The sequence below is a fragment of the Sinohyriopsis cumingii genome, chromosome 4 (assembly GCF_028554795.1).
Source record: "Sinohyriopsis cumingii isolate HCF-2022 chromosome 4, ASM2855479v2, whole genome shotgun sequence".
Classification (NCBI taxonomy): domain Eukaryota; kingdom Metazoa; phylum Mollusca; class Bivalvia; order Unionida; family Unionidae; genus Sinohyriopsis; species Sinohyriopsis cumingii.
Genome location: NC_142964.1, coordinates 64431562 through 64458961, shown reverse-complemented (window position 1 = coordinate 64458961; position 27400 = coordinate 64431562). Strand labels below are relative to the sequence as shown.

At 34.5% G+C, this 27400-nt stretch overlaps 1 protein-coding gene across 1 annotated transcript in view; it reads right to left on the bottom strand.

Moving 5' to 3' along the window:
• Nucleotides 1–27400, bottom strand: part of LOC149801336 (ras GTPase-activating-like protein IQGAP1) — a 275437-nt gene that overhangs the window by 99542 nt on the left and 148495 nt on the right. The window contains exons 9-13 of the mRNA XM_089955390.1: nucleotides 19641–19819; nucleotides 10289–10379; nucleotides 3691–3851; nucleotides 3293–3386; nucleotides 969–1129 (exon numbers count right to left, since the gene is read on the bottom strand). Coding sequence (XP_089811516.1) covers nucleotides 969–1129; nucleotides 3293–3386; nucleotides 3691–3851; nucleotides 10289–10379; nucleotides 19641–19819 — 686 coding nt within the window. The remainder of the gene's footprint in view (nucleotides 1–968; nucleotides 1130–3292; nucleotides 3387–3690; nucleotides 3852–10288; nucleotides 10380–19640; nucleotides 19820–27400) is intronic.

Below are 27400 nucleotides of genomic sequence, written 5' to 3'. Positions count from 1 at the left end.
ATACCTTCCTATATACCCCAGGCTATACAAGGCTTCCAATATACCCCTGACTATACAGAGCCTCCTATATACCCTGACTATACAGGGCTGACTATATACCCCTGACTATACAGGGCTGACTATATACCCCTGGCTATACAGGGCATCCTATATACCCCTGATTATACAGGCCTTCCTATATACCCCTGGCTATACAGGGCTTCCTATATACCACTAGCTATACACGGCTTCCTATGTACCCCTGGCTATACCAAGCTTCCTATATACCCCTGGCTATACAGGGCTGACTATATACCCATGACTATACAGGGCTTCCTATATACCCCTGACTATAGAGGCCTTCCTATATACCCCTGGCTATACAGGGCTTCCTATATACCCCTGACTATACCAAGCTTCCTATATACCCCTGCCTATACAGGGCTTCCTATATACCCCTGACTATACCAGGCTTCCACTCCTGACAATACAGAGCTTCCTATATACTTCTGACTATACAGAAGAGCAAATATAATGAGATGAATACAATATAATATATCCCAAAATTTTTTATTGTACAAAATGCCCTCACCTTCAGGAATTAAATTCAGGATTGTCATCGAATTGTCCACTGAAATAGTATACCAAATATATTTGCTCTCTCTCAATCTGTATTGATGGATTTAAGTTAAATGAAAGAGTATGTATCATTTGTGAAAATGTGACCTTCGATCATCAACTCCTCAAATCCATGGAAGTGCATCAAGAGCCCATCACCTTTATTTTCATCAGCTCATACCCCTATATTATCATACCAAATACGATCGCTCTACCCAACTTGGTGTAGATGCAGTACAGGTAAAAAGATAACATGATGACAGAAGACAGACAGGTGGACATGCTGTCATGCAGATGGAAAGACAGGTGGATGATGGACATGGTCCACCATGATATATCTGCTAAAGTGTAGATATAATTAGTTGACTGACCTCCTTTTCTGCCTTCATGTTGTGAAATTCTTCCATATACAGGACACCTGCAAAGCCATGTACAGGTGGGAGCTGGGAATTTGGGTTCTGAAACTGCTTCATCAACAGTTCTTGATTCCTCTCTCCTACTGCCTTATTGATGTTCTGCACTGACAAGGTCTCTGAAAACGTTTGGTAAATGTTGGATATGTAACACATTCATGTCCCTGTTGGGAGACAGGGCAACCTAACATATATGATCAGGTGCAGAGGTGTGATGTGGACTCTTGCACAGAGGAAAACAAGAGTACCCTGTATTACATATTATACACCTGACCTCATGTTTAGCAGTCATCTATGTTGGCATTAAAAGGGCATTGATGACTATAAACAGGAGTGACCAAAATGTCTGAATGACTTTGAGAAAAAGTCAAGGTATGCAGTCTTGAACCAAAATTACAGAAACAATTATCTCATTGGATCTTACATTACCCTTACCAGTGAATGTTTAAATAATTTTAAGTGCAAGCTATTCACAAAGTTTGGTCAAGGACCTTACTCAGAAACAAAAATTATTTTGCAAAATTCATTTTTTATTTGAATCTTAATAATCTTGACCCCTGACATTTTTATCCCAAAATTAACAGGCCACTTTCTTGCTTTAAGTGCAACCCTCTGACAAACTTGTTTAAATTATGTAACTTGGACATTTTGACATTAAAATCAATAGGCTTCTTTCTTACCTAAAGTTTAAGCCACCCACAAAAATAAATGAAGGCACATGGTCATGACCTGAAGTTGAGTTTTAACCTAAAATGTCAAAAGACTTCTTCCTTTCTTACAGGTGCAAGTCACCCACAAAGTTAGACAGGTCTGTGATGTAGAAGTAAAGTTACTGTGTGGAAACCATGTTTTTTCTTTCCGTCAAGGTGACCTACAATTAATGTTATTGTGTGGAAACCATTTTTCTTTGAATGACCTTGACATTGGACTTTTTAATCCACAACATAATAGACTTCTTCCTTTCCCCAAATGTATGCCATCCACAATGTCTGTTACCAGTAGATGGAATATAACTAAAGTTATTGTGCAAAAATTAAAAAATTTACTGAGAGATGTACCGTATGTACTCACTTTTAAAATGAGTTCAACTGCAACCTGCACAGACCTAGATCTGCCAGCACATCTGGGTCTGTACAGTTTGTTAGGAGTAATTAGTAGAACCAACAGAAAAGACCCTGACCTGCAGGCACATTATGTTACACCAGATTAGGGTCTTTGCTGACTGCAGTTTGACTGGACTTATAAGTGAGTATATATGGTACGCTTGGCTGTCAGAACATTATATGCTCCAACATCACTGTAAATTTAATGGTTTGTATAGCCCCAAAAGAGTTATTTTTCAAGATTTTTTTGAAGAACAAAATGTTTTCAAGGAATAATTTCATTACGGAGATTTAACTTTCTTCATTTATTTATCACCACAGAACAGATATGTGAGCCTTTACAGCGATCGAATACTACTTCATCTGGTAACTAACTACATCATCTGTCACTTGATCAACTCAATTTTAAACATTTATTTATTCATTGTTTTTTAATATATAATTGCAATACTAGTAGCTGGTGAAGGAAAGAAACATTTCCATTGGTCACAATGTTACCATGTAATCAAAATGAATTGCATTTATTTCTGTATGAACTGTAAGGAGAACTACTTTTCTAAGAATATAGAGTCACGTGCACACCCTAAGATAAACACTGCCAGTGAAAGTAGACACAAAGTAAGCATTAAAGAATAAATTTACAATTTAAAAAAAAAATAAAGAATAAATTTGGCTGCCATTGGTTGAAGGACTGGTATTATGATGACCTTATTACGATCAAGCTTATTACAATCCCAAATGCTATAAATAGCTACATAACAGAAAACCCCAAACATGTATTACTAAGCTCAATTAAGATTTCTGTTTTTTAATGATGCAAACAAAATAAATTGAAATTTCAATTATAAGAGTTTAACATTGTTTCTCTTCTGAGTTTATCGTGGTATAAACTGTCAGTTGCAGGCTCACACAGCTTACGCAATGCCCTTCAGGCATTATTTGCTATGTGAGTCGGCAACTGACAGTTTATACCATGATAAACTCAGAAAAAACTTTAACCTCTTATGTAAATTAAAAAAATCAGCAGAGGATTATCTTGGATATGAAATATGCAAGTCCTTTAGTACATTTACTAGATCTAAGCGACAAGACCATAGTAAATTTTGAACCTTGCAGTATTCAATTGAAACACGATAAAAAATCCAGTTTGAAAAAAGAATAAAAATAACAAGTGTTTACTTTGATATTCTGTGTCTGCATCTAAGTTTCCTGTGTTAATGGCAGTCTGGACTTCGTCCTTCTCCAGTGAGACTGCCTCCACGTTATTATTGTTCTGAAATATACAAAAGCTCTTTGCAAGCCAGGCTCTTCAAAATTCAAAAGAATTAAGTATTTTCAAAGCTTGTCGATATGTTTCTGTAATCAACTTATTCTATAAAATATGAGTTACACTTAGACCAAGTGAAACCTGTCCACCCATCAATGTTAATGTCCATATTACCAGTTCACTTGATATTGGTCTAAGGTCAATTTATAGCCAAATATATGATCAATGTTTTTACTAGTACCATAACAGACTGTAAAATTTTTTAAATACATCTACACTTCCATTTCTTGGAAATAATAAGGTGACTAACCCTTTTAACCTCAACAGCTTCTTGCAATCGGCCCATGTAAAAATCAATGTTTTCATCCTTCACATTCCTCAGACCAAGATGGGATGACTTTAGACACTCCAATAGCTGCTTCTTGTCGGTCTTAAGTAACAACATTGTCAATATATCCAAGGCCTGGGTCACTAAAACAAAGAAATATGGTTTTCCAATCTTTCTGCAAAAATTTTTCCACATACCCCTCTCTCTCTCTACACACACACACACGTGCACGTATACAATTCATGTGACACAAAAAAAGTGGTCAGCTTAGGACAAATCAGGAGATTTGCAAAATTTGGTCCAGAGTTTTGACTTCATAAAAAGGAGAATTTTCAATAAGAAAGGCAAATTTTTCTTTGTGGCACATCTTCACTTTCATATCCCAATATGAACTCTGAGCCTGGATCACTATTGATTAGTTTTTGATCGTTTTTGTCTGTATGAGATATTCTCCTAGTCATGGAATACTTTCCTATCCCAATATGAACTCTGAGCCTGGATGACTATTGATTAGTATTTTATCGTTTTTGTCTGTATGAGATATTCTCCTAGTCATGGAATACTTTGACTAAATCTGGAAAATTATCTGCTCCTGTTAAAGGGAGATTATGTTCAAGAATAAAGTTGGCAAACTGCATCTTGGCACATATATCCATATTTGATGCAGATTCCAAGAACATGGATTCCAGTCATGGCTTACTTCTTGACATGTTTTGTATGCTTTAATACACTACACAATGCATAATATCATTGTTGCCACTGTAACCAATTCTAAAATTAGTTTTACAGGAAGGGCAGAATGCATGTTCATATTCTCTGAACTTCATTCTGAGATATCAAAAAATGAAACTTCCATTTCTATCCACCAAGGAATTTCATGTGACATTTTGTTTTTATATTTTAGTGTTTTAGCCTTGGGAGATGATGTACACTTAGACATCTAGACCGACTTTAAACAACGAAGCCAAACCGACACATATGTTTATTAAGCCCTTTAATAATCCAGCCATAATCCATTAATCTCTTTAATCCTTTCAGAATTACTTCCAAGCACACACAGTATATGCTGTGTTGACAAACTCAATCAATGAAGACCCTTCCATCAGAAAGAAAGGGATTTTAATAAATTTTATGCTGCATGAAATTACAAGCATAAACTAAATTATCTCTATCTGTTTAAGCCAGTTTGGTATTAATGTAAATACACTAACCTGGAAGCAAGGTGTGAAAAAAATGGAAATTTATAATAAAAATATTGATTAAAAGTTTGCATGCATGGATGATTTCATTGAGTAACTGGAGATCACATCAGCTTTGGAGGAAAATCCATGCATCTGGGTGGTTCATACACATACATTCATGTGTGCATTTGTGTATTTGACTCCACTAATTTGGATATCAGTTTTCTGCATAATTTTCTTACCGTATATACTCAATTATAACACAAGTCCAATTGCAAACTGCACAGACCCAGATCAGCCATTGTATCATGTGCCATAGATCAGGATCTTTGTTTTTTGCAGTTTGACTTGACTAATAAGCAAGTATATACAAAATCTGCATAAAATTTCCATTCAGATTTATTTCTTCAACTTAGTCAACAAATTCTTTCAGCTAAATGTACATTATTTCTTGGCATGATCTGCATATATATTTATTCATAATTGCCTCCATTTTGCCTTTAATTGCAAAATTAGGCACAACCAAATACTTACCTGAGCAAATTACCAGCAACTCACATGACCAAAATAACATGATTATAGAGGGTAGATCAGTATCCTAAAGGCCAATTCAAATACACTGATAAACTTCAATTCAATTAGTTCATTACCATCAATCAAAAAATTTCTAGTGTACCTGTATAAAATCTCAGATGAAAAAAGTTTAATCACATTTGTGTTATCATCAATATTAAACCTAAACATGAGAAAGAGTAAGAAGAAACACTGATTTATCACTTGGTGATGTTTGACTTGTTAAACTGCTTGAAAAGAAAGTATCACAGAATGAGAAAGTTAAGAGACTGGGGTATTCTGTCTCAGATTTTATCAAAAAATTCAAAAAAATTATGTTGAAATCACAGAAAAATGTAAATGAGAACAGAAAGCAACATGGGACAAGAAAAGTGTGTCTGTGTGTGTGTGTATTTGGATTTTTAACGTAGCTTTCACAATTTTTCAGCCATATCACTACGATGTCTGCAGTGTGGCAGTTTATAGTGATGTCTAGCACTGAGGCATCATGCCGCAGATATGTAGCATGATATCCCACCCAGTCACATTATCCTGACACCAGGCCAACCAGTCCTAACACTAACCTCTTAATGCTGAGTGACAAGTGAGGCAGCTGTTAGTACCATTTTTATAAGTCTTTGGTATGACTTGGCCAGGGATCAAACCCACGACCTCCCACATCTGAGATGGATGCTCTAACCACTAGGCCACCGGAGCAGTCGACTAGAAAATAGAAGGACGTGCTTGGAGAGAATGGTATGCAAATGCTCATGCTTGTGATATTCAAGTGTCTATGTTTGGAAGATAAAGCATGTGACTTGGTGATGATATTAGGCAAAACTGATTCTATCCCTACCATGGGGTGGATATCGATACGGAATGAGTGAAGTGCTGTAAAGAAGGGGAAAAAACAGCTGATCTCTCAGCTGCAGAGAAATCTAACTACAGGTTTGCCAACAATTTTAAAGGACCATACACACAAAAGCATCTGCAAGCAACTTTTAACATGATAAGAATAGACAAATGTAATCTTTCAGCAATTAGAAAAGGGTAAAGTATGAGTCATGTATCTATCAGTTACACAAAAAGTTTTATCAGAGGTTATCTCCCTTTGAGTCTGCTCCTTTTATTGCATACTTCAGATAACTGCATACAATTCCCTGGCAAACAATCTGTGCAAATAAGTGGAATATATATGGTGCATTAGTGCTAGGCAATGGGTGCTATTACTTGAGGTGTGTTTGATTACTGCTTGGCATGTTTTATAACTTTGGAATGAACTTTTTTAAATATTTGTCATTCTCCTTCTTTCTATCTTGGATCACAATTTTAATAGTTCTTTAATGATTTTTGTTTCCCTGAAAATTAATGTTATGGCTAGATATTCTGAAATTTATTACAAAAACATTCAAAGGAGGCATGACAAGTTATAACAACCAGCAGATAATGAACAATTATAGCTCACCTCTAGTTTTAACTAGTCTCCAGTAGCCATTGTAAATGTTATGATGCTGAAAATAAAATCCATCAAAAGTGATCTCTGTCTGTTTTCTAATTTAGAATTAGTTTCAATCTTTTATATTGAACTTTGAACCTTTCAAACTTTAAAGTGGCACTAACTGACCAGTATTGCACTTACAAATGATCAGACCACTTACCTATCAATCTACCCACCCACCCACCTTCTATGCCTGGGTAAAAAAATGTCAAATGATAAATAAAATGACTTTCTTTTCCATGATATCAAATAGACAGTGCTATAATGAGTTCATAAAAAGATATTAACGCCATTTATGTATACATTTTTAAAATTGTTTTTAAAACCTGCCTGAGAAACTATGATCATTTTCCACCCTTGAAACCAAATTTTACTGGGTACAAGTCACAGGCTTTGAGTAACTTGGAGTGACAGTCAGTACAACATGTGATGCTTGCTATATGACAATTCGATTTACAGGTTTTCGTTTTAATGCCATTTATAATGAAGAAGCAGCATTCCATTTGTGACACTGCTCATTTTTACACCTTCGCTGGCATCACGTGTTATGACTCATGTGCAGCTCATTTACATATTATATGTATGACTTTGTTTGACAATTATGCATAAATAATCATTATTTAGAAACTCAGAGCATAATTTGCCCAAGTACATCCTTAATTTATGAGTATCCTATGGAAATTTACTTTCCATTTATGCAAATCTTGATTTATGCCATAACCTCACATGAAACTCATGTTGTCTCCAATGCACAATACCCAAATGATGTCAACACATTACAATATACAATGTATAATTACTAATATGAAATGTTTACCATTGAATAAACCTATTTATTCCTATTTCTAACTGACACAACATAAGCAAACTGGCATGTGTCCAATAAACGTAATTGTGTCCTTTCCAGTTTTATTCACAAGAATCTGAATACTCCTATTTATTCTTCTGTGTTTATTATTAACACTTTTCTAGAAGCTTATTTTCCCTTTCATCTTAAATATGCACTGCTTTCTGGATGCCATTTTTAAAAACTATAATCAACATTTTTGATCATTCAGAAGCTTTGCATGAACAAATAGGTGCAGTTTAAAGTGTCTGGGGTGCTGCTGTAAAGTTAGTCTGGTTCCCTGACTAATTTCACTAATTCTAAGATGAAATCCAGATCCAAATAAGACACAAATGAACCAATAGTCCAGATTTTTTGGCGACGATCATTTTTCAATAGTTTTTGCTAGTATGCTGTAAGTTCATATTTTAAGGTTAATATTTGCAAGACTTACGGCAAAATCATAAGAGTTGGCAGGTTTGTGTTAATAAAGCAAACAATATAGATTATGTGACCTTCTTTGGTTTTGATGGTGAGGTAGTAACCAAGATACATCCAATTATCAAGTTTCATGATTGGAACATAACAGCATCCACTAAAGAACTTGTGTCAACAAAACTGCAATCAAGTCACAGAATTAAAATTTATATGTCAAAGAGACCTCTTTTTGCCAAAAAGGATGCAGAATTTATAAAGATTAATTTCCCTCACAGTTTCATGATTCTAGGTAGGACAGTATGCATTTTAATTCAGGCAGCTGTGACCTAAATGCTAAAATCTAACCAAAGTCAGTACATGATCAAACTAGGTCAGGATGAATCTCTTCTGCTGTATGTGCATGCTAGGTAGAGAAACACATAACATCGATGTCAAGATTCTAGCATCAACCATGGCCAAAAAATGAACATAAATACAAAATTAAACCCAAGTGAGGGAAATGAAAACTATGAGTCATTGCCCAAGTACAGGAGTAGTACTCATCAAGATGCCTCACCAAGTTTTAAAATTCTAGATAGGATCGTATGTGCATAGCAGGCCAAAAGCTATGCAGTCATGAAGAAAATGCAAAAACTTAACTGAAAGCCAGTAAATGTGAAATATACGGCACAGCGAGATTTCTGGGTAATTGTGATGTACTAAAAGAAATGTAAATAGCCACCTACTTCAATGACTAAAGGATACACAGTAAAAACATCAATCTGAAGCTAAGTGAATCATGAAATATGGGTCACAGTGACTGCTTTCTAGATGGGAGTATAGTAATTGTCAAGATGCACCCTCTCACAAAGTTTCATGATTTCAGGTGGAGTAGTAGGATTAAGTAGACATAAAAAACTGAAACAAAGCGGCCATGATTTAAATGCAAAAAATAAATATAAGCCAGTAAATTTAAACTGTGAAATGTATGTCATAATGACCTTTTGTCGTAAGGGTTTCGGATTGGCTGTTGCTTCAGTTTTAATGTTATCTTTCCATGTTTTACTAGTTTTCTTACAAAAAATTTGTTTATAAAAATGATCGATTTTTTTTCCAGCAGACTTACTATAGAATTTCATCCAACAACAGAATTTATACCACTGCATGTTCAAAATTTAATAAATAATTTTGAACATACAGGCTTACTAGCTCAAAAATATGCAACACTTAATGGACATTTCAGGTCAAGAACAACAGTAAAATTTTATCTTATTAGGTCTTCAAGTAAGTGCTGAAAGAGGAATAATAAAAGCTCTTTGTTTCTTCTTTTTAATTACAGCCCAGACAACACTTTATTTGTTGCTAAGGTCTTATATGTGCTGATAAAGAGCCACACAACATAGCTAGAAAAGAATATGGTATGTCCAGGAAATAAGCTTTTGTGCCTCTTGTTGTCTTGTACTGTGTGATAAGGTGTTAAAACAACTGAGAAAATATAATGTCCAAACAAATGCACAGATAATTATGAGCACCTGATGTTATATGTCCAACATGACAAGTTAGCAAATGGTCATTTAAGTCAATTTGTTATATCCCACAAAGATGTCCATTTCAGGATGAAGTTTAGCACCATTCCAATTCCCAAAATGTGTATGTTTTCCCAAATGTTCATGGTTCATCCTGCTGCAAAGTTCATGGGGTTTTCTTAGAGTTCCCAGAATTCCATGTTTTCAAGGAGTATTTTTTTCTTAAGGAGACTGAACGTTCTCCATATGTTATTTTGTTTATTATTCCATAAACAGGTATAAAAATAGAAGAAAAATCACGTAACTAATTAGTGTACCACTACAGCAAGGAGAAGCTACTCAATCTGCTAGTGTTCTTTGTTTACTTAGTAAATGTCATCAATAGTTACAAGAAGTGCAGTGTTTCCCTTTACCCTCATTTGTCCATCATAGATCCCCATTATTTTTTTATCTGACCCCCATTCTGACAGCAAGGTTTGTTTCTTACTCAATCTGAACCCTACTTTTGACAAGGGGAGTATCAATCTTGCACCCCTAAAGGAAAAATACTGAAGTGAAATTGTTTGAGGCAGGTACTTACAATTGGCTTTATTGATATTCCCTTGAATCTCTGCTTGGGTCAGCATCTCATCATAGACATCATGCTCCTCTGTCGTATCAGGGTCCACACTCTGGAAAATGATTGGTGAACATCATGATGAAAAATAACGAAATTTAACAAATAGGTTTTATGATAATGTCTGAAGCTTGTCAGTACACTGATACACTGTCTGATGCTTGTCATGACAATGACAATGATACACTGTGTCTGATGCTTGTCATGACAATGACAATGATACACTGTGTCCGATGCTTGTCATGACAATGATACAGTGTCTGATGCTTGTCACGACAATGATACACTGTATCTGATGCTTGAAATGACACTAATACACTGTGTCTGATGCTTGTTAGTACACTGATACACCCGGTTTGATGTTTGTCAGGACACTGATACACTGTGTCTGATTCCCTGATGGTATTTTCAGATAACAAATGCCAACCTGTAGGAGTGCTAATCAAGAATCTCAGCATGAATTTTGGGAATACGGGCAGATCACCCAGAATAATTGTTCGTTAAATGTAATAAACTTATACATTGTATATAATCATTTTCCTATCTATAGCTATACAATCAGTAAAAATTAAGGTCCACTAAGAATAATGATAAATGAAGTATCAGTTTTACCAATTCCAGAACCCTGAATTCCTTCAACATTTTTGTCAAAACAAAAACCATATATGTGAATTCACATCATGAATAACTAAATCCTTCTTTTCTCCTCACTTCTGCCACCATTTTTCAACAACTTAGACTGCTCAACCGGTTCTTGTCATACACATACTACTTTAACAAAGAGAAGCAGCATTTTAGTATCAGTCTATTATGTTGGTGCTGTAGGACCTATCCTCTAACCCTGTGTCCATATAAAAGAATTCATTTTAAAATTTGACTCAAAATTTTAATTTTCTTCATAAATTTATAGTAATTCTTCAAGATCTGGAATCTCCATCAGATACTGACCTTCCTTGAAGGTACACCTATTTATATGTAACAGGAATCCAAATTAAGGTTTTACAGAAAATACACAATTGTAATAATTATAAAAAATGTTTATGTACAAACAAAAAGATTCCCTTGAAGGGACTGGTTATTCACAGGCTGAAAAGAAGTTCTAGGAATTCAATATAAGATCATTTCTGTCTTTAATTGCAGAGTATTGAAACCATCTCCAATATTTCTCAGCAGTAATAATGACAAGATTTTCAAAAAGTCATCGTCATATTTTTATTTAGGATCAACCAGATATTATAAGAAATCTGTTGGAGAAAACCACATGTTGATATAGCCATCCATCTCAACGGAGCAAAGATAATGATGGCAACCACGATGGCCATAACAGATATCAGATAGGTACCATTTTATTCAAGGACCAAGATCAAGGATTGTAAGTCTCTGAGTAAAAATCCCAAGTTGATATGACCATCCATTCATGAGTATTGGGACCATTTTCATTTAAAAGCAACATCATAAATATACTAAGGTGTAGTAGCAATATTTCAACAATTGACTGCAATGGTGGCCATATTAGATGTCCATGCAGAATCTTTTTTTTTTAATTAGGACCAATTAGACATCATATGAAGTTTTCTGGTGAAAACCCAGTGTTAATACGACTTTCTGGTCAGGAAAAGAAGTGTGATAAGATTTTCAAGATTGCTGCCTGTGGTGGCCAAATTTCTTTAGAACCAACTCAACGTGGGAATAACAAAGTAGTACTAATGGAAGGACAGATGACAGACAACAGGCCATCCCATAAGTTCTCCCAATCTATGACCAACAGAACTAATTACACCATGCAAGTTAAAAGATACCTGATCCTCTCTCAGATGAAAAATATTTTCACTCTATTTTTATCTGCCTTCAAATAAATGAATCAAGCTTATGCAGATGTACAATATCACATCCGAATATCAATTTGCAACCAACAGTGGGTAAAACAGAATGAAAACTAAACATATGAATATTATTATCTTAGTCAACAGTAGTTTTCTAAGCATGTTTAAAATTTACTTCTGGTGTGCATCCATGGTCTGACTTAACACAATCAACCCAAATATCCAGATATTGAAATAAAGTAACTTTTCTCTTTGTCCTGAAAATTCATGTACTCATGAAAATTATCAATCTTCCTGAATATAGTCCTGGAAATTAACATCTTTATTGTCATGATTGTGTGTTGATGTGCCCAGGAAGTGAAATGTCTAGGAAGATAAACCAGATTGCATTATATCCTTGCTTGCCAATAAAGAACTTGTATGATAATATCATTGTTTTTGTTTTTTTTGTGTTTTAAAAAAAATTCTCACTGCATATCTGTTGTGTGCTTTTCTTATGTGCTTGCACAACTATGGGTTTTTGTTCACTGTGTGAATGTACTGGCTTCATTGAGAAGCTTCTCCAGAAACCTGTTTATTAATGTGACCCAGTTTTAACATCAAAACTGTTTCATAACATAAGGATTTCTTTTTATATCTTACTTCCAAAAATCTTAATGATAATCCATATTTTCCTTAAAAAATTCTTTAAGTGAACTTGACAATAAAACTCAAAATTACAGTGATAATCCCAACGTATATAGAGTAGCCAAATCACTGAGACTGGTTCAGGATTTTAATTCTGGAAAACCATTATTTGTGCTTGATTACAGGAAAGATAATGACAGCAACTATATTCAAAATGAGATTATCAAGTGGAAATATGCCACTGAATAAAACTGAGGCAACAAGAACTTCTGAAATTTGTGTAACAAAGATGTAAAATCAATTTGCTGTATCAGAAGTAACTGTAAACCCAGTTTAGTTTATTGGAAAAGAAAAAACAGAAAATAACCTGCATATATATTTGAACACTCAACTAATCAACCTTAGTGAGACTAGAAATTGATGTGCATGGCTGCTTTGTCTCCCTTGTATACTCTCCAGCAGTAAATATAAAAGAAGCCTATAATTATGTTGGCTTGATTAATATAGGGGGCATTCACCAGTTATTATGTACTTTTGAAAGAGTGACGTATGTAAGGTGAAGTTGTTTGCATTTAAAACATGCACAATGGAGAGAATGTTCGCATACATCTATGCTACATTAATGTAATGTGGATAATATTTCTTTGGATATTGTACTTTTGGAAATTGTACATGATTTAAACACACTGCTAACTAAAATGACTGCTCCAATGTGCTAAATAATCAGCCTGAATTAGTCTTAAGTACACGATCCATAGCAGCTATTAAAATATGGAAAATGAATTTTGCCAGACTAGACAATACCAGCTTCTGAAAGTGCAATGAATGAATTACCAAATATATAAAATGTAAGAAAAAGTTATCGGCTCTTTTTTTATACAATTTATCTCTGAAGATCAGGAAGTGAAAATGACCAAGTGGAGCTAGCACCTTTTTGAAAGGTACACATCTGGAGTAAGGCCAATCTGTATACTCTATATTCCATAGTACACCCATCAATCATACACCAAAATAAAAGGAATTACAGGTTCTTTGAATTATACCCAAGATATACAAGGTCTTTTTTAAATAGCCAGTATAACCAGTGGAGAAAGCCGGGGAAATTCTTTTTCTTTAAAATTCTAACCCTATGCAAAATACGAAACTGTAGAGCATCACCATAGATGTAAACTTATTTTAAAGTTATCAGAGTGATTAATTAATTCTGCAACTTTCTCATGACTAATGGTCCTCTTCCCCTTTATCATTACCTTCAACAAGCTTGTTGCTTCCTTTGCTTAAGAAACTGTTTGATCATGATGTGTTACTGCTACCTATTGACAATATGTGATAATTAGATAATCCAAGTGGCTTTGTGGCCAAAAATCCATGTGAAAATTAGGTAATCCAAGTGGCTTTATAGCCAGACAGTTGTCTTCTTAACCACCAGTTTTTGAATAGAGGTGAAACATTTCTTAGCTTACATCACAACTTTTACTTTTTTTATTTTTTGTCAGCTTTATAAAAACTTGCCTGTTTTGTCCAAAAAATGGAGGTATGACTTATTTGGATTAAGGCATTTTTTTTTGCCTGGAGCTATGGTGTGGCAACAAGAAAGCAAGGTCTGGGCTACTATGTTGAATTCAGGTAGCCAAATGGACTACACACAGCCTGATACTATGACTTTGTTCTACATATTTTCATACTGTTTTTGACCTGCCATGGTTTGGTGTCCTCAAGTGAATTGTATTGCCTGTATTACAATAATGTAAGAAACTATTAAAGTCACCATACAAATTGTTCAGCTACATTCAATGAATTTATTCATCACTGAAAAATGTTTGTAAAGTCACTAAATCATTTGCAACCTACTGTATTTTTAGTGTCAAAATGTACCTATTTCTGAAGTTCATCAATGGTTTGGGCCCATGAAATAAGACCACGTTACTTACAAATGCATACTGAATGATAACCAAAGTATTTTATTAAAATAATTACATTTTTTATTTTTTTGTTGTCAAAGTGTTTTGAAAAAAAAATTATCAATTTAAAGATGAGCTGAATTTATAACAGATTTTTTCAGGCTATATCACAACAAACAATTTTTTTCCCCCAGTATTAAAACTAATCCAATGAGGAATTCCAGTCTGTGAACTTTCAATTGGATTTGTTTTTTCTAAGATGATATAAGAAGTGCATGTTATAATAATCTAGTTTTTACATTTCATTGCCATCTCAGAAACACGAGTCATTGATTTCCTACTAATAAAATGGTTGTTGTTGTTGTAGGGTTTAACGCCATTTTTCAGCACACGATAGGCTATACATGGCGGCCAGTATTAATGGTGGAGGAAGAACCCGGGAAAACCCCGGAAAGAACCACCGACCCATGAGAAGCTACTGGCAAGCTTTCTCACATACCCACATCGGCTGAATCCGAGATTCGAACCCACGCAGACAGAGGTGAGATGGCAGTGATCCGTAACGGACAGCGCTTTAGACCACTCAGCCACTCGGGGCCCCCTAATAAAAAGGTAACCACCATGTAACCATGTAAATAGCAGCCATGGCTTGAAAAGCTAATACTCGTACCAGGGCTACAAACTTGAGGCAAATATGGCATTAGTATAATTAAACATTTCCTTTGACTTGAATTGCAGAATGTATCTCAGTCTTTATTTTGTTGAATATTTCTTAACAACCACTTGCTGATGATGTTAGGATCTCAAAGAAGCATGTGAGGTTGCAAGAATTATGGCACATTAATCAAGGACACGTAAAGAAGTGAGAGTTTATGATAGAAAAATATTTTTAAAAGGCCAATTCATTACTCATTAAATTTGTGTTTGTAAAAAATGTATATCCCCAATGCAGACCCAAAACTGAAATTGCATTTGCCGATGTCAAGTAGTTTCTGCTTAATCTTGTGAACAGCAGTTACACAAAAAGAGCTAACATTGTTTTTATCCCAATAAAGAGTCTGAAACCAAAATCTGAAGAACTGCTGAATTTCAAGAAAATATAAAAATGCAAATCTAACCTTTTCACTGACCTGCTTCAAGAAGTTTTTGCTTGATCTTGCTAATAAAGTTTTAGTATAAAAAAAAAAGTCAAAATGAGAATGGGTTTTAAAATGTGTAAAAACAAATGTGAAAACTGGTTCTAATGGCCTGATATTCTAATCATATCCTTTGTTTGCTTACTCTTGCTAACAAGGCTTTTGTACATAAAAAAGTATCTGTTCACAAGTTTTAAAATGTTAAAAAAATATATTAAATCTTGTTTTAAGATAACTGCCTGAAAATCTAATTAGGTCATCAACATATGCATACAAATACACTTGCCAAAGGTAGTTTTTCTAAAGTCAGTAATTTTTGTGTTGTATTATTAACAACAGGGGTTTCAAAAGAAGCCAGTTAGCTGGCAATTCATAGCCATGTATTCTGCATGCAAGTTCAAAGTTTTAAAAACAAAAACTTTTCTAATACATCACCTATTCTGCTGCCTTTGGGAGATGATCATCCAGTTAGGATTCTATTTGATACAGATCAGTCTATGCATATAAGATGCTTGCTTTTCTTCAAACATCAGAGAAAGTGCCTGCCTGACACATCAAACAGAACCATAAATGTTCAGTCTCTTTTCTTTCACACCAACTGTTTATAGTGCTCATCCATTAATTACAAAGCAAGGCACAAATCTGACAGAAACTAATTAAAAAAAATCAAATGACCATTTGTAAGAAGTGATCTGAGTTCCATACATGATGCTTAATGGAGAGGGTGATATGAAACAGGAACATAATTAAAATAAGCTAACTCATGCCTACTGATACAACATATGACTGATAATCAATGTGTAAATCTCAAAGTCTGACCTATCACAACGGAACAAAGAACATTATGAATGTGAATACAACACAATACTGTGATGTATAATAAACATTTAGAATGACTTCCTTCAATTCTTTTATCTGCAATTTATTTTTCATTGTATCTGCAACATTTTAAGTACATGTACAGTATTATAAAGCAGGCATTCTGTATCTTCTAACATATCCACTTATGTAGTGTATTTTTTTATTCCTAAATGTAATTTGTGTATCTTTTAAAATAAAATCTTTTAATCTCATTTTCTTTACTTTTCTATCACCTGGCAACTTGCATTTTCTTTTTTTCCTTCACTTTTTACACATAATGTTTTATCAGCCAAGAAAAAGATATTTGATTCAAAGATCCACAAACCTATATATCCGACTTGTTATTTTCTGAACTCACAAATGACATTTTTCCACTCACAAAATGCGAGCCTGCGAGGGTTGTTCACTGATACGAATATTTAATTTAAGTACGGTTATTTACCTCTGACACCTATTTCATTTTCATTTAAAAAGGTGTGTTTATATTTATGTTAAAATCAAAATCATGCTAGAAGTGCAACAAACATATCCCTAAGTTTTTTTTCTTCTTTTCTTAACCATAAATAATCACACAAAGCTATTAGGACCTTTTGTACATTAGTAAAAGCTGGATGTTGCTAAAGTATATAATTAAGAATGAAAACCAAATGTTCGGAATATCAGTGACTTACAGCAGTTCTGTTTGTGCATCAGAAGGGGAAAGCGTAGATTATATTTTATTTCATTATCAATTCTAGAAATTTTTTTTTATTCCTTATATTCTTCAATGATCACAAATTGGATACTTTTCTATGAAATGTTTGAGAATACATTAGTTGTAACATGTCAAGCACATGAAGCATCTGATATAGTACAGTTTTGTTACTGAACAGACTGAGGGCATCAATTCGATATACCCATTGCAACGACATTGAGTGGACAGTCACCAGTTTTTTATTTTATGTCAAAAAGGCCTCAAGAATGCTAGTGTGTGATTAGGATTTTTAACGTAGCTTTAAAAAAAATTCAGTCACATCACATTTTTTTAATAACTTCTTAATGCTGAGCACCTAGCGAGGCAGCTGTTAGTACCATTTTGGTACGTCTTTGATATGACTCGGCCAGGGTTTGAACCCACGACCTCCCACTTCCGAGGCGGATGCTCTAAACACTGGCCACCAAAGGCGGTCTCAAGAATGCTAGAGATCACACCTTAAACTACAATGGTGCTAATCAAGTGAATGAGCATAGAAGATAATGCAAACAGAATAGTTCCTGATTTGCTGTCACGTAATTTGCCAACAGGCTATACATTGTTCTACTAATAAGGTCTAACAAACTGCAGACTCTGATATGCAGGTGAATTATGCGACCAATGTGGGTCTGTGTCGTTTAGTCGTTACTTTGATAACATGCAAAATTCACCAAAGAAAGCTGACTACAATATTCAAAGGATGTAAGCACCAAACGTAAGTAAAAGCAATGGAATGTGATGGATTGTTGCATTTTCCAATGTGACTAGATCACGTTTATTGTGCCACAAAAGCTTCCTTTTTGCAGGAAAATAGTTTATGCTTAAGATCGCTAGCAATGGCAACATAAAAAGCAAATTAAATATTCTATCTTTTGAAACCGTAGATATCTGATCATCAAGTTCACTGAAGATGAAGAGGTTATCTCTCAAAGATGTTTCTTAAACTTTCTAATTTGTCATGTTTTCATTTCCATATAAATAGCCTCATCACCTTGGTAGCTCGGCAAGATGATAGATGTCTCTAGCTGACAGAAATCTATGCCAATTTAAGTACATGTACATGTAGCATGTAAACAACTACATCCATGTAATACTGGCGACAATATCATAGTGAATTGTTTAGTATGATCGGATCAAATCAGGACCACCATTTTATATGTGTTATTTATGTGATGGATGTGACTGATACATGAATTTTATAACAACTGATCTATACTCAAATTCATGAATTTGTTTTAATAGGCATGTACAGTATTTATTGGATTATGGATTGTACTACACAAATGTAAATTATCAATATACAAGTGTATTTCAAGCCAGTTTGTCTTCATTTAATCAAAAGCAAATATTTTTGCGCCTGCTTTTATTACACACACACACACACACTGCCAATTTTATGCACATGCATCATTTTCTTCCGCTAAATGACTTAACTGGTTATAACATGGTTCAGTCTATAACACAGCCAGGTTCTATGGTCTCCAACAACCGAGTTACAGCAAGGTCATACCGTAACATACTTCTTACTCTTTATTAAAACGCTCCAGTGGCCTATTGGTTAGAGCACCCGCCTCGGATGCGGGAGGTCTTGGGTTCGATCCCTGGTGGAGTCATATCAAAGACTTACAAAAATGGTATTAACAGCTGCCACGCTTGGCACTTGGCATTAAGAGGTTAGTGTTTTTAGGACTGGTCAGCCTGGTGTCAGGATAATGTGACTGGGTGGGACATCATGCTACATGTCTACGGCATGATGCCTTAGTGCTAGACATCACTATAAACTGTCACACTGCAGACATCATAGCGATATGACTGAAAAATTTTAAAAGCTACGTTAAAATCCAAATCACACACATACACACTCTTTATTAAAATAAAACAGCTATGAAGACTGTTTACAATTGGAGTGAAAAACCCTTCACAAAACCTTAATATTAAACAAATATGAACAAACTGTGACACTACAATGAATGAAATATCAAAATACCAAATATGCATGATGCAACGTGACACAGTAAAGTCTTCTTTTCCGCAAACAGTATACAGAAATCAGTTCCTCCCATATTTCAAGCACTACCTGGAAAGAAATATGTGGCTAAAGTGTGACGGTTGTTTTGTGACCAATATTCACTAATGAATTTATTCAGTATTGCACAATGTGAAATAATGAGAAATAGCAGTGACATGGTAAATACAGCTCATGTGTATTTAAAAATTAAATGAAAACTGCTGTACCTTGTTTCTTGCATTTTCAGCTTTTGTTGCTCTGGCTTCATGCAGCAAGGTCTGATACTCTTCTGTAGTTTCTTCTATCAGGTTGACCAACATAGCTGCAGGGTTCCGAAGCGCTGCCATGGTCTCGGAGGCATTCCCATTCTCAATTGCTTCATTAATGGCAATTATGGCAGCATGCACTATGAAACAGAACATGACTGAACTCAACATTCCAAAATTCTCAACAGTTCTTGTAAAACTACCAATGAAAAGTCTATCATGATACATGCCAACTGTGAGAGAGGTATAAGCATAATTATTGCTAAAGTAAGTGGTAAAAAAGCATAATCTGAGCATAAAAAGTGTAATCTATATATTACAAGCTATAATAATAATTACAGGACAGTGTATGCAAAATGAACATTTTATTTGCTACTAATGGGATCTGCTGACGGTTAAAATCCTTGTCACAAATGGGCAAAATCCATGATTAGTATCATAATACAAACACAAAACATACTGGCAAATTATTTATATACAACACTCACTTTAACTAGTCTACATGTCTAACTTTCGCTGAATGATCATAAAGTCAAGTCTACAAATTCTGCAATGAACATGATGTGCTCATTCAGATTGAAGTATAACAACTCTCATTCAGAGAGGTATAACAACTCTCATTCAGAGAGAGGTATAACAACTCTCATTCAGAGTGAGGTATAACAACTCATTCAGAGTGAGGTATAACAACTCTCATTCAGAGTGAGATATAACAACTCTCTCAGAGTGACGAATAAAAACTCTCAGAGTGAGGTATAACAACTCTCATTCAGGGTGAAGTATAACAACTCTCTCAGAGTGAGGTATAACAACTCTCATTCAGAGTGAGGTATAACAACTTTCATTCAGAGAGGTATAACAACTCTCTAATGCAGGGTGAGGTATAAGAACTCTCATTCAGAGTGAGGTATAAGAACTCTCATTCAGAGTGAGGTATAACAACTCTGATGCAGAGTGAGGTATAACAACTCTCATTCAGGGTGAAGTATAACAACTCTCTCATTCAGAGTGAGGAATAAAAACTCATTCAGAGTGAGGTATAACAACTCTCTAATGCAGGGTGAGGTATAAGAACTGTCATTCAGAGTGAGGTATAACAACTCTCTGATGCAGAGTGAGGTATAACAACTCTCATTCAGGGTGAAGTATAACAACTCTCATTCAGAGTGAGGAATAAAAACTCTCATTCAGAGTGAGGTGTAACAACTCTCTGATGCAGAGTGAGGTATAACAACTCCTTCATTCAGGGTGAAGTATAACAACTCTCATTCAGAGGGGCCCCGAGTGGCTGAGCTGAGTGGTCTAAAGCACTCTCTGTTACGGATCACTACCATTTCACCTCTGCGTGGGTTCGAGTCTAGGATTGGGCCAATGTGGGTATGTGAGAAAGCTTGCCAGTGGCTTCTCGAGGGTCGGTGGTTCTTTCCGGGGTTTTCCCCCACCATTAATACTGGCCGCCATGCATAGCCTATTGTGTGCTGAAAAATGGTGTTAAACCCCACAACAACAACAACTCTCATGGCGGCCAGTATTAACGGCAGAGGAAGAACCCAGGAAAACCCCAGGAAGAACCACCAACCCACGAGAAGCTACTGGCAAGCTTTCTCACATACCCACATTAGCCGAAACCTAGACTCGAACCCACGCAGACAGAGGTGAGATGGTAGTGTTCCGTAGCGGAGAGCACTTTAGACCACTCGAGGTCCCTCAGAGTGAAGTATAACAACTCTCATTCAGAGTGAGGTATAACAACTCTCTCATTCAGAGTGAAGTATAACAACTCTCTCATTCAGAGTGAGGTATAACAACTCTCATTCAGAGTGAAGTATAACAACTCTCTCATTCAGAGTGAAGTATAACAACTCTCTCATTCAGAGTGAGGTATAACAACTCTCATTCAGAGTGAGGTATAACAACTCTCATTCAGAGAGGTATAACAACTCTCTAATGCAGGGTGAGGTATAAGAACTCTCATTCAGAGTGAAGTATAACAACTCTCTCATTCAGAGTGAGGTATAACAACTCTCTCATTCTTCTTTTTAAATTTGTAAATCACTTGATTTGTCCTTTTTCTGATCTAACATGTTTTAAAGATTAAAAAAGATTCAGTCATATAACTTCCATGAGCCACAGTGATAAAGCTTGTTTTGCTTAACATCTGGCACCATTTTCTTTAAAAGTATAGACTTGTCTGCTACCTAAATGCAATATCAATGTATGACTAAGTCAAATAGAAGAAACCAGCATGTTTTCTTATAAATGTGTCATATACCAGACATGATTTTGGTCTTCCATTCAAAAAAGTGCCCCCGATCCAGGGGTCCGGGGGGGCTGAAGAACCTTGACCAAAATCGCATTATACGCTCATAAAAAACGGCAACTTATGATCATAAGATAAACCAATCATTTGAAAAACTAATAAACTTACCAAAAATGTTCAACTTTAATGTTCTCCAATACTTTTGATGCTGAAGTTATTTCATGTGCATGTCGGTGTTCACATCGTAATTAAGTCACAATAATGTCAATTTTTGCCACAAATATATTATACTTCTCTCTTTTCATAACAAAAGATGTAAAATAAACACCCAAATATAGTAGTCCCCCTCTTATATGGCCACCCATATTGCAGCAGGGAAGTGGCCTTATAATGAGAGTGGCCTTTCTAGAGGGGGATGGACAAATGCGAATAGTAAATACATATAAAGAAAGTCACAAGTACATTTAATTCTAAAACATTTAATATTTTCATCTAAAAATCACATGAATTTTGTGAAATCAATGTGGAACAAACTGTTTCATCATTTTCAAAAGAATGTTATGAATAACCAATGATATAGTTTTAAAACTGTCTTTATAATAATGTTACAGATCACATCATCTGTCACTTTGTTGGTAACAGTCTAAAAAACAAACCAGTTCATCACAATTTAAAATATCCTTGCTGTCATATCCCCTACATATACTGTTTAGTCTTTTGTTCCAATCTTCGACAACTTCATTATTAACATCAGCTGATTCTCCACTAAGGACAGAACACTTAACATTGTGTTGGACTTGAAATCTGTGCAACCATCCATTACTTGCAGTAATGTTATTATATCCCCATTTCAACTGATAAAACTGTTGCTTTTCTTGGATCATTCGACCGGTGAGTGGAATTTTCTTAGCACGCTCAGTGCAAAACCATTCATAAAATTTGTCATTCAAATCAGAATACAACAACTCCTGGCTCTAACAATCTTCCTTTCTCCATCCATTCCACCTTCCCACTTCTGCAGAATTGTTTCCTTATCTTTCACAATATTGTTTATCTGAGTCTTTCCGACATCACAGTTTTCTGCAAGGATCCTCGAACCCCCCCACCTCTCGGTCAGTTGAAATGCTTTCACTTTCTCTTCTAAACTGAGAATTTTTCTTTTCCTTGATGACATGTTGATCTTTCTGCAGTAAGTTATGTTGTCAACTAAAAGACTGATAAAACAATATTTTATGCAGTTAAATAAATTGCCATGTGTTTTTAAAGGAAGTGATCTTGTCACGTGATTCGTTAGTCGCATTCTGGTACCCTATTGTTTTTTATACATTTCTTTACACTAAGTGAGAGAAGCCAAAATGGCTTCGATATGTACCATTAACACCATGCAGATATGACCTCGCGGCCATTAGAAATTGTAATCTTGACAATTATTGTCAGTGATAATAGTCACTAATTATCAAAGTGAACAAGCCCAACATCTTACTAAGGGAAGCCATAAAGGCTATCAAACCATTTTCCTGCTGACTTGTATTGTACATTGATACTGCCACTTCTCAGCTGTTACTACTATTCAATAATTGTAATCTTAACAATTATCAGAGTGACTAAACGGGACATTTCATGATAACACAGCAGTAAGGCTAATCAGATTACATGTACTTAACCTTTTATATGGATTAAAATTTGAGTCTTTCTCAGCTTTATGGAATAAATGTGGCTTCTTGTGAGGCGTAAATGATATAATATTAACCTTAGTGGTATGTGTATTTTAGTCAACACTTCTTTCATTAACAAAAACCTGACATCAGGAAACAGAAATCGGATTACATAACACATGTTATGAATAAAATACTGGTTCTGGATATGTATTAAAATAAAATGTGGCCACTTGTGAGGGGTAAATTTTATATTATTACACTAATATGCTGGCCGCGTTAGGCGGCTTTTCGTGAGGGGTACTTTTGAACACAAAAACGGGTGTGTGGCCACTGGTCAGGGGGGTTGTTCAAGAGGGGGACTACTGTACATCAACTATGTACAAATAATCCCATACATTCAATTGTCTTTTTCTCCAATGGACACAACCTGTTGATATGTCAGTCGATCTCCTTTATGGCTTTGGCAAAGATTTCTTAAGCCTTCCTTTCTGTCACTACTGACTTCTTTTGGTTCAATGTGCAATCGTTTCTATTCCTTCTCAATGACAGCCTTTTTTCCTTTTAAGCTGGTGCTTGTATTGGCGACATGCAGTGCACATATTCTGACCAAGGGCTACATCTGTTCTCTGATGCAAGAAAGCTTTCTTCTTATAGCAATTAACTGCACTTTTTCCAAATGCCTTCTGAACTTAAATTTTTCCGTGTGCAGCTTTAATAGGTGCTGTTCCAAACTCTTCCAACCACGATTACCGTAATTTAGAACTTTCTTGAAAAGGTCACAAAATGCCAATCCTCTGTCAATCAGTTTTCATATAAACTGACCAACTAAATTTCCTTCAACTTTTTTGCTCCAGCCATTCCCATTTCCATGCACTTTTTAAACCTTTCTCTAAACTTTTGTGTCATGCTCTCTCTCTCAACAACTCGGGACGCCATGTTTTGCAACCATGCTTCTTCTTTCCAATGCCATCAGTTTCCCTTACACGAAGATTCATTTGAGAAATTTAAACTTTTGACCAATCAGAATACTCTTTATGAGAGTCATGTGCTAACTAATATACAGAAAAAATAATTTACAAGGGTCATTGCGGAATGGGACCGGATAGACTGTTTTTTAAAAACCAGATTGTAGATGATATAAAAAAATGGACTATATAAAAAAATTTTGATTCAAGTCAGGCAAAAAGTGGAATTCTGCTTTAAAATGGAGAAAATTCATGTCTGATATACAGTAGCTATAAATAGAAAATAAGGAAAGCACAGGTAGGTCTGTGGTGGACAAATGTACTTGTATGCTATTATTACGCAGCAGTCTTCTTTTATTTAAAGAAAATTCTCAAATTTATATGAGTTGAAATGAGATGAAAATAAAAATTAAAATAACTTTTTAGTGCTTTATTTTTTTAAATATTTTTTTTGTAGCAAACATGCATAATCCATAATAGAGGTAAGCGCAAGACATAATTAGGCGCAAAAAGCATAATGATTATGCCAAAAACATCGTGGTTTATAACATTTTAATGTAACAAATTTTTATGAATTTAGTCAATTCTGTAACTTTCTGACACAATATTTTCAAAATTTCTTCACTATTAATACAGATTCTTGTAATAATGTTGCTATGAATATATATATATATATATATATATATATATATATATATATACACACACATATATATATATATATATATATATATATATATATATATATATATATATATATATATATATATATATATACACACACATATATATATATATATATATATATATATATATATATATATATATATATATATATATATATATATATATATATATATATGTACACACACACAACTTTTGAAATATTAACTCAGCCTAATACTACAATATGCAGAAAATTTAAATCATGTTGGATCTATTTAACAACTGATTAAATCAAGTGTCAAGCAGGATTCCCTCATTATAATGCCCTTCATTATAACACAGCTCATACTGTAAGGCAAGTATGACCTTGGATCCCATTTTGTTATAAATTACACTATAACAAGGTATATTCAATGACCCCACATGGACTAGTCAGATAAATCAGCCTCAAAAAATAGTACCAATACTGGCAGAGGTTTGGGTCTCACCTCACCCATTCAATAAATCATGCAATTGTTCCAACACATTTTTCTGTAAGACTTCAGTGAACATTTCAGACACCAGTATTTCTCATGGCTCTTAGAGTTGTGGTAGACTGAAAGATGGTTGATTGAAGGGTCTTTTCAGCACTATATACATAGAACATCACAAACCTACCTCCTGTCATCATTTTGAATTTCATGACTATGTCCCACTGTTCCATTAGATCCAAAACCCGATCTGAATGGACTTCCACTCATTTGAAAGTTTTTGATTTATCGGACTATCCATCGACAACATTATAATGAGACTGTCATATATGTTCTGACTAGCACACTTTGTGACTTTAATTTTTCAAACAATTCTGCTGAATTACATTTTGCTCATATGAAGATACATGGTATTGACAACAACAATACTCTCATACTTCTTTGCAGTTACCATAATCTGTTGGGAAAAGTTACCTCCCTTACCCTGATCACTAGGTGATACTATAAAGCAGTATCAGTGCAGACGGTTTATTATGACAGAAATATTACTTTGATATAAAAATTTTATTCTGTTTCACAAATAATTTTAAATTTGTAAAATGGAGACACAATAATGAATGAAATTAACAGCCTTGACCAATGCTGTATTAATGTTGTAAAAATATCCCTTTTTGTTGGACTAAGAGATACAGCTTTTAAATGAAGTTTATGAAATTTTAACAAGAGGTCTTGCTTAGAAGATACTGTCTTCATTTTCTCTCAGTGTTTAAACTGTTCAAGTTGCACCACAGTTACTCTTCTCATGAAACCTATATCCAATTTGTGCATTGAACTTGAAAGTTGTATCCAATTTGTACACTGAACTTAAAAGTTATATCCAATATGTACATTGCACTTGAAAGCTATATCCAATTTGTGCAATGAACTTAGTTTGAAACCTATATCCAATTTGTACATTGAACTTGAAAGTTGTATCCAATTTGTACACTGAACTTAAAAGTTATATCCAATATGTACATTGCACTTGAAAGCTATATCCAATTTGTATACTGAACTTAGTTTAAAAGCAATATCCTATTGGTACACTGCACTTGAAAGTTATATCCAATTTGTACATTGAACTTGAAAGCTATATCCAATTTGTACATTGCACTTGAAAGCTATATCCAATTTGTACACTGACCTTGAAAGTTGTATCCAATTTGTACATTGCACTTGAAAGCTATATCCAATCTGTGCATTGAACTTGACAGTTATATCCAATTTGTACATTGCACTTGAAAGCTATAGCCAATTTGTACATTGCACTTGAAAGTTATATCCAATTTGTACATTGAACTTAGTTTGAAAGCAATATCCTATTGGTACATTGCACTTGAAAGTTATATCCAATTTGTACATTGAACTTGAAAGCTATATCCAATTTGTACATTGCACTTGAAAGCTATATCCAATTTGTACATTGAACTTGAAAGTTGTATCCAATTTGTACATTGCACTTGAAAGCTATATCCAATTTGTGCATTGAACTTGAAAGTTGTATCCAATTTGTACACTGAACTTAGTTTGAAAGCTATATCCTATTGGTACATTGAACTTCAAAGTTATATCTAATTTGTACATTGCACTTGAAAGCTATATCCAATTTGTACATTGCACTTGAAAGCTATATCCAATTTGCACATTACACTTGAAAGCTATA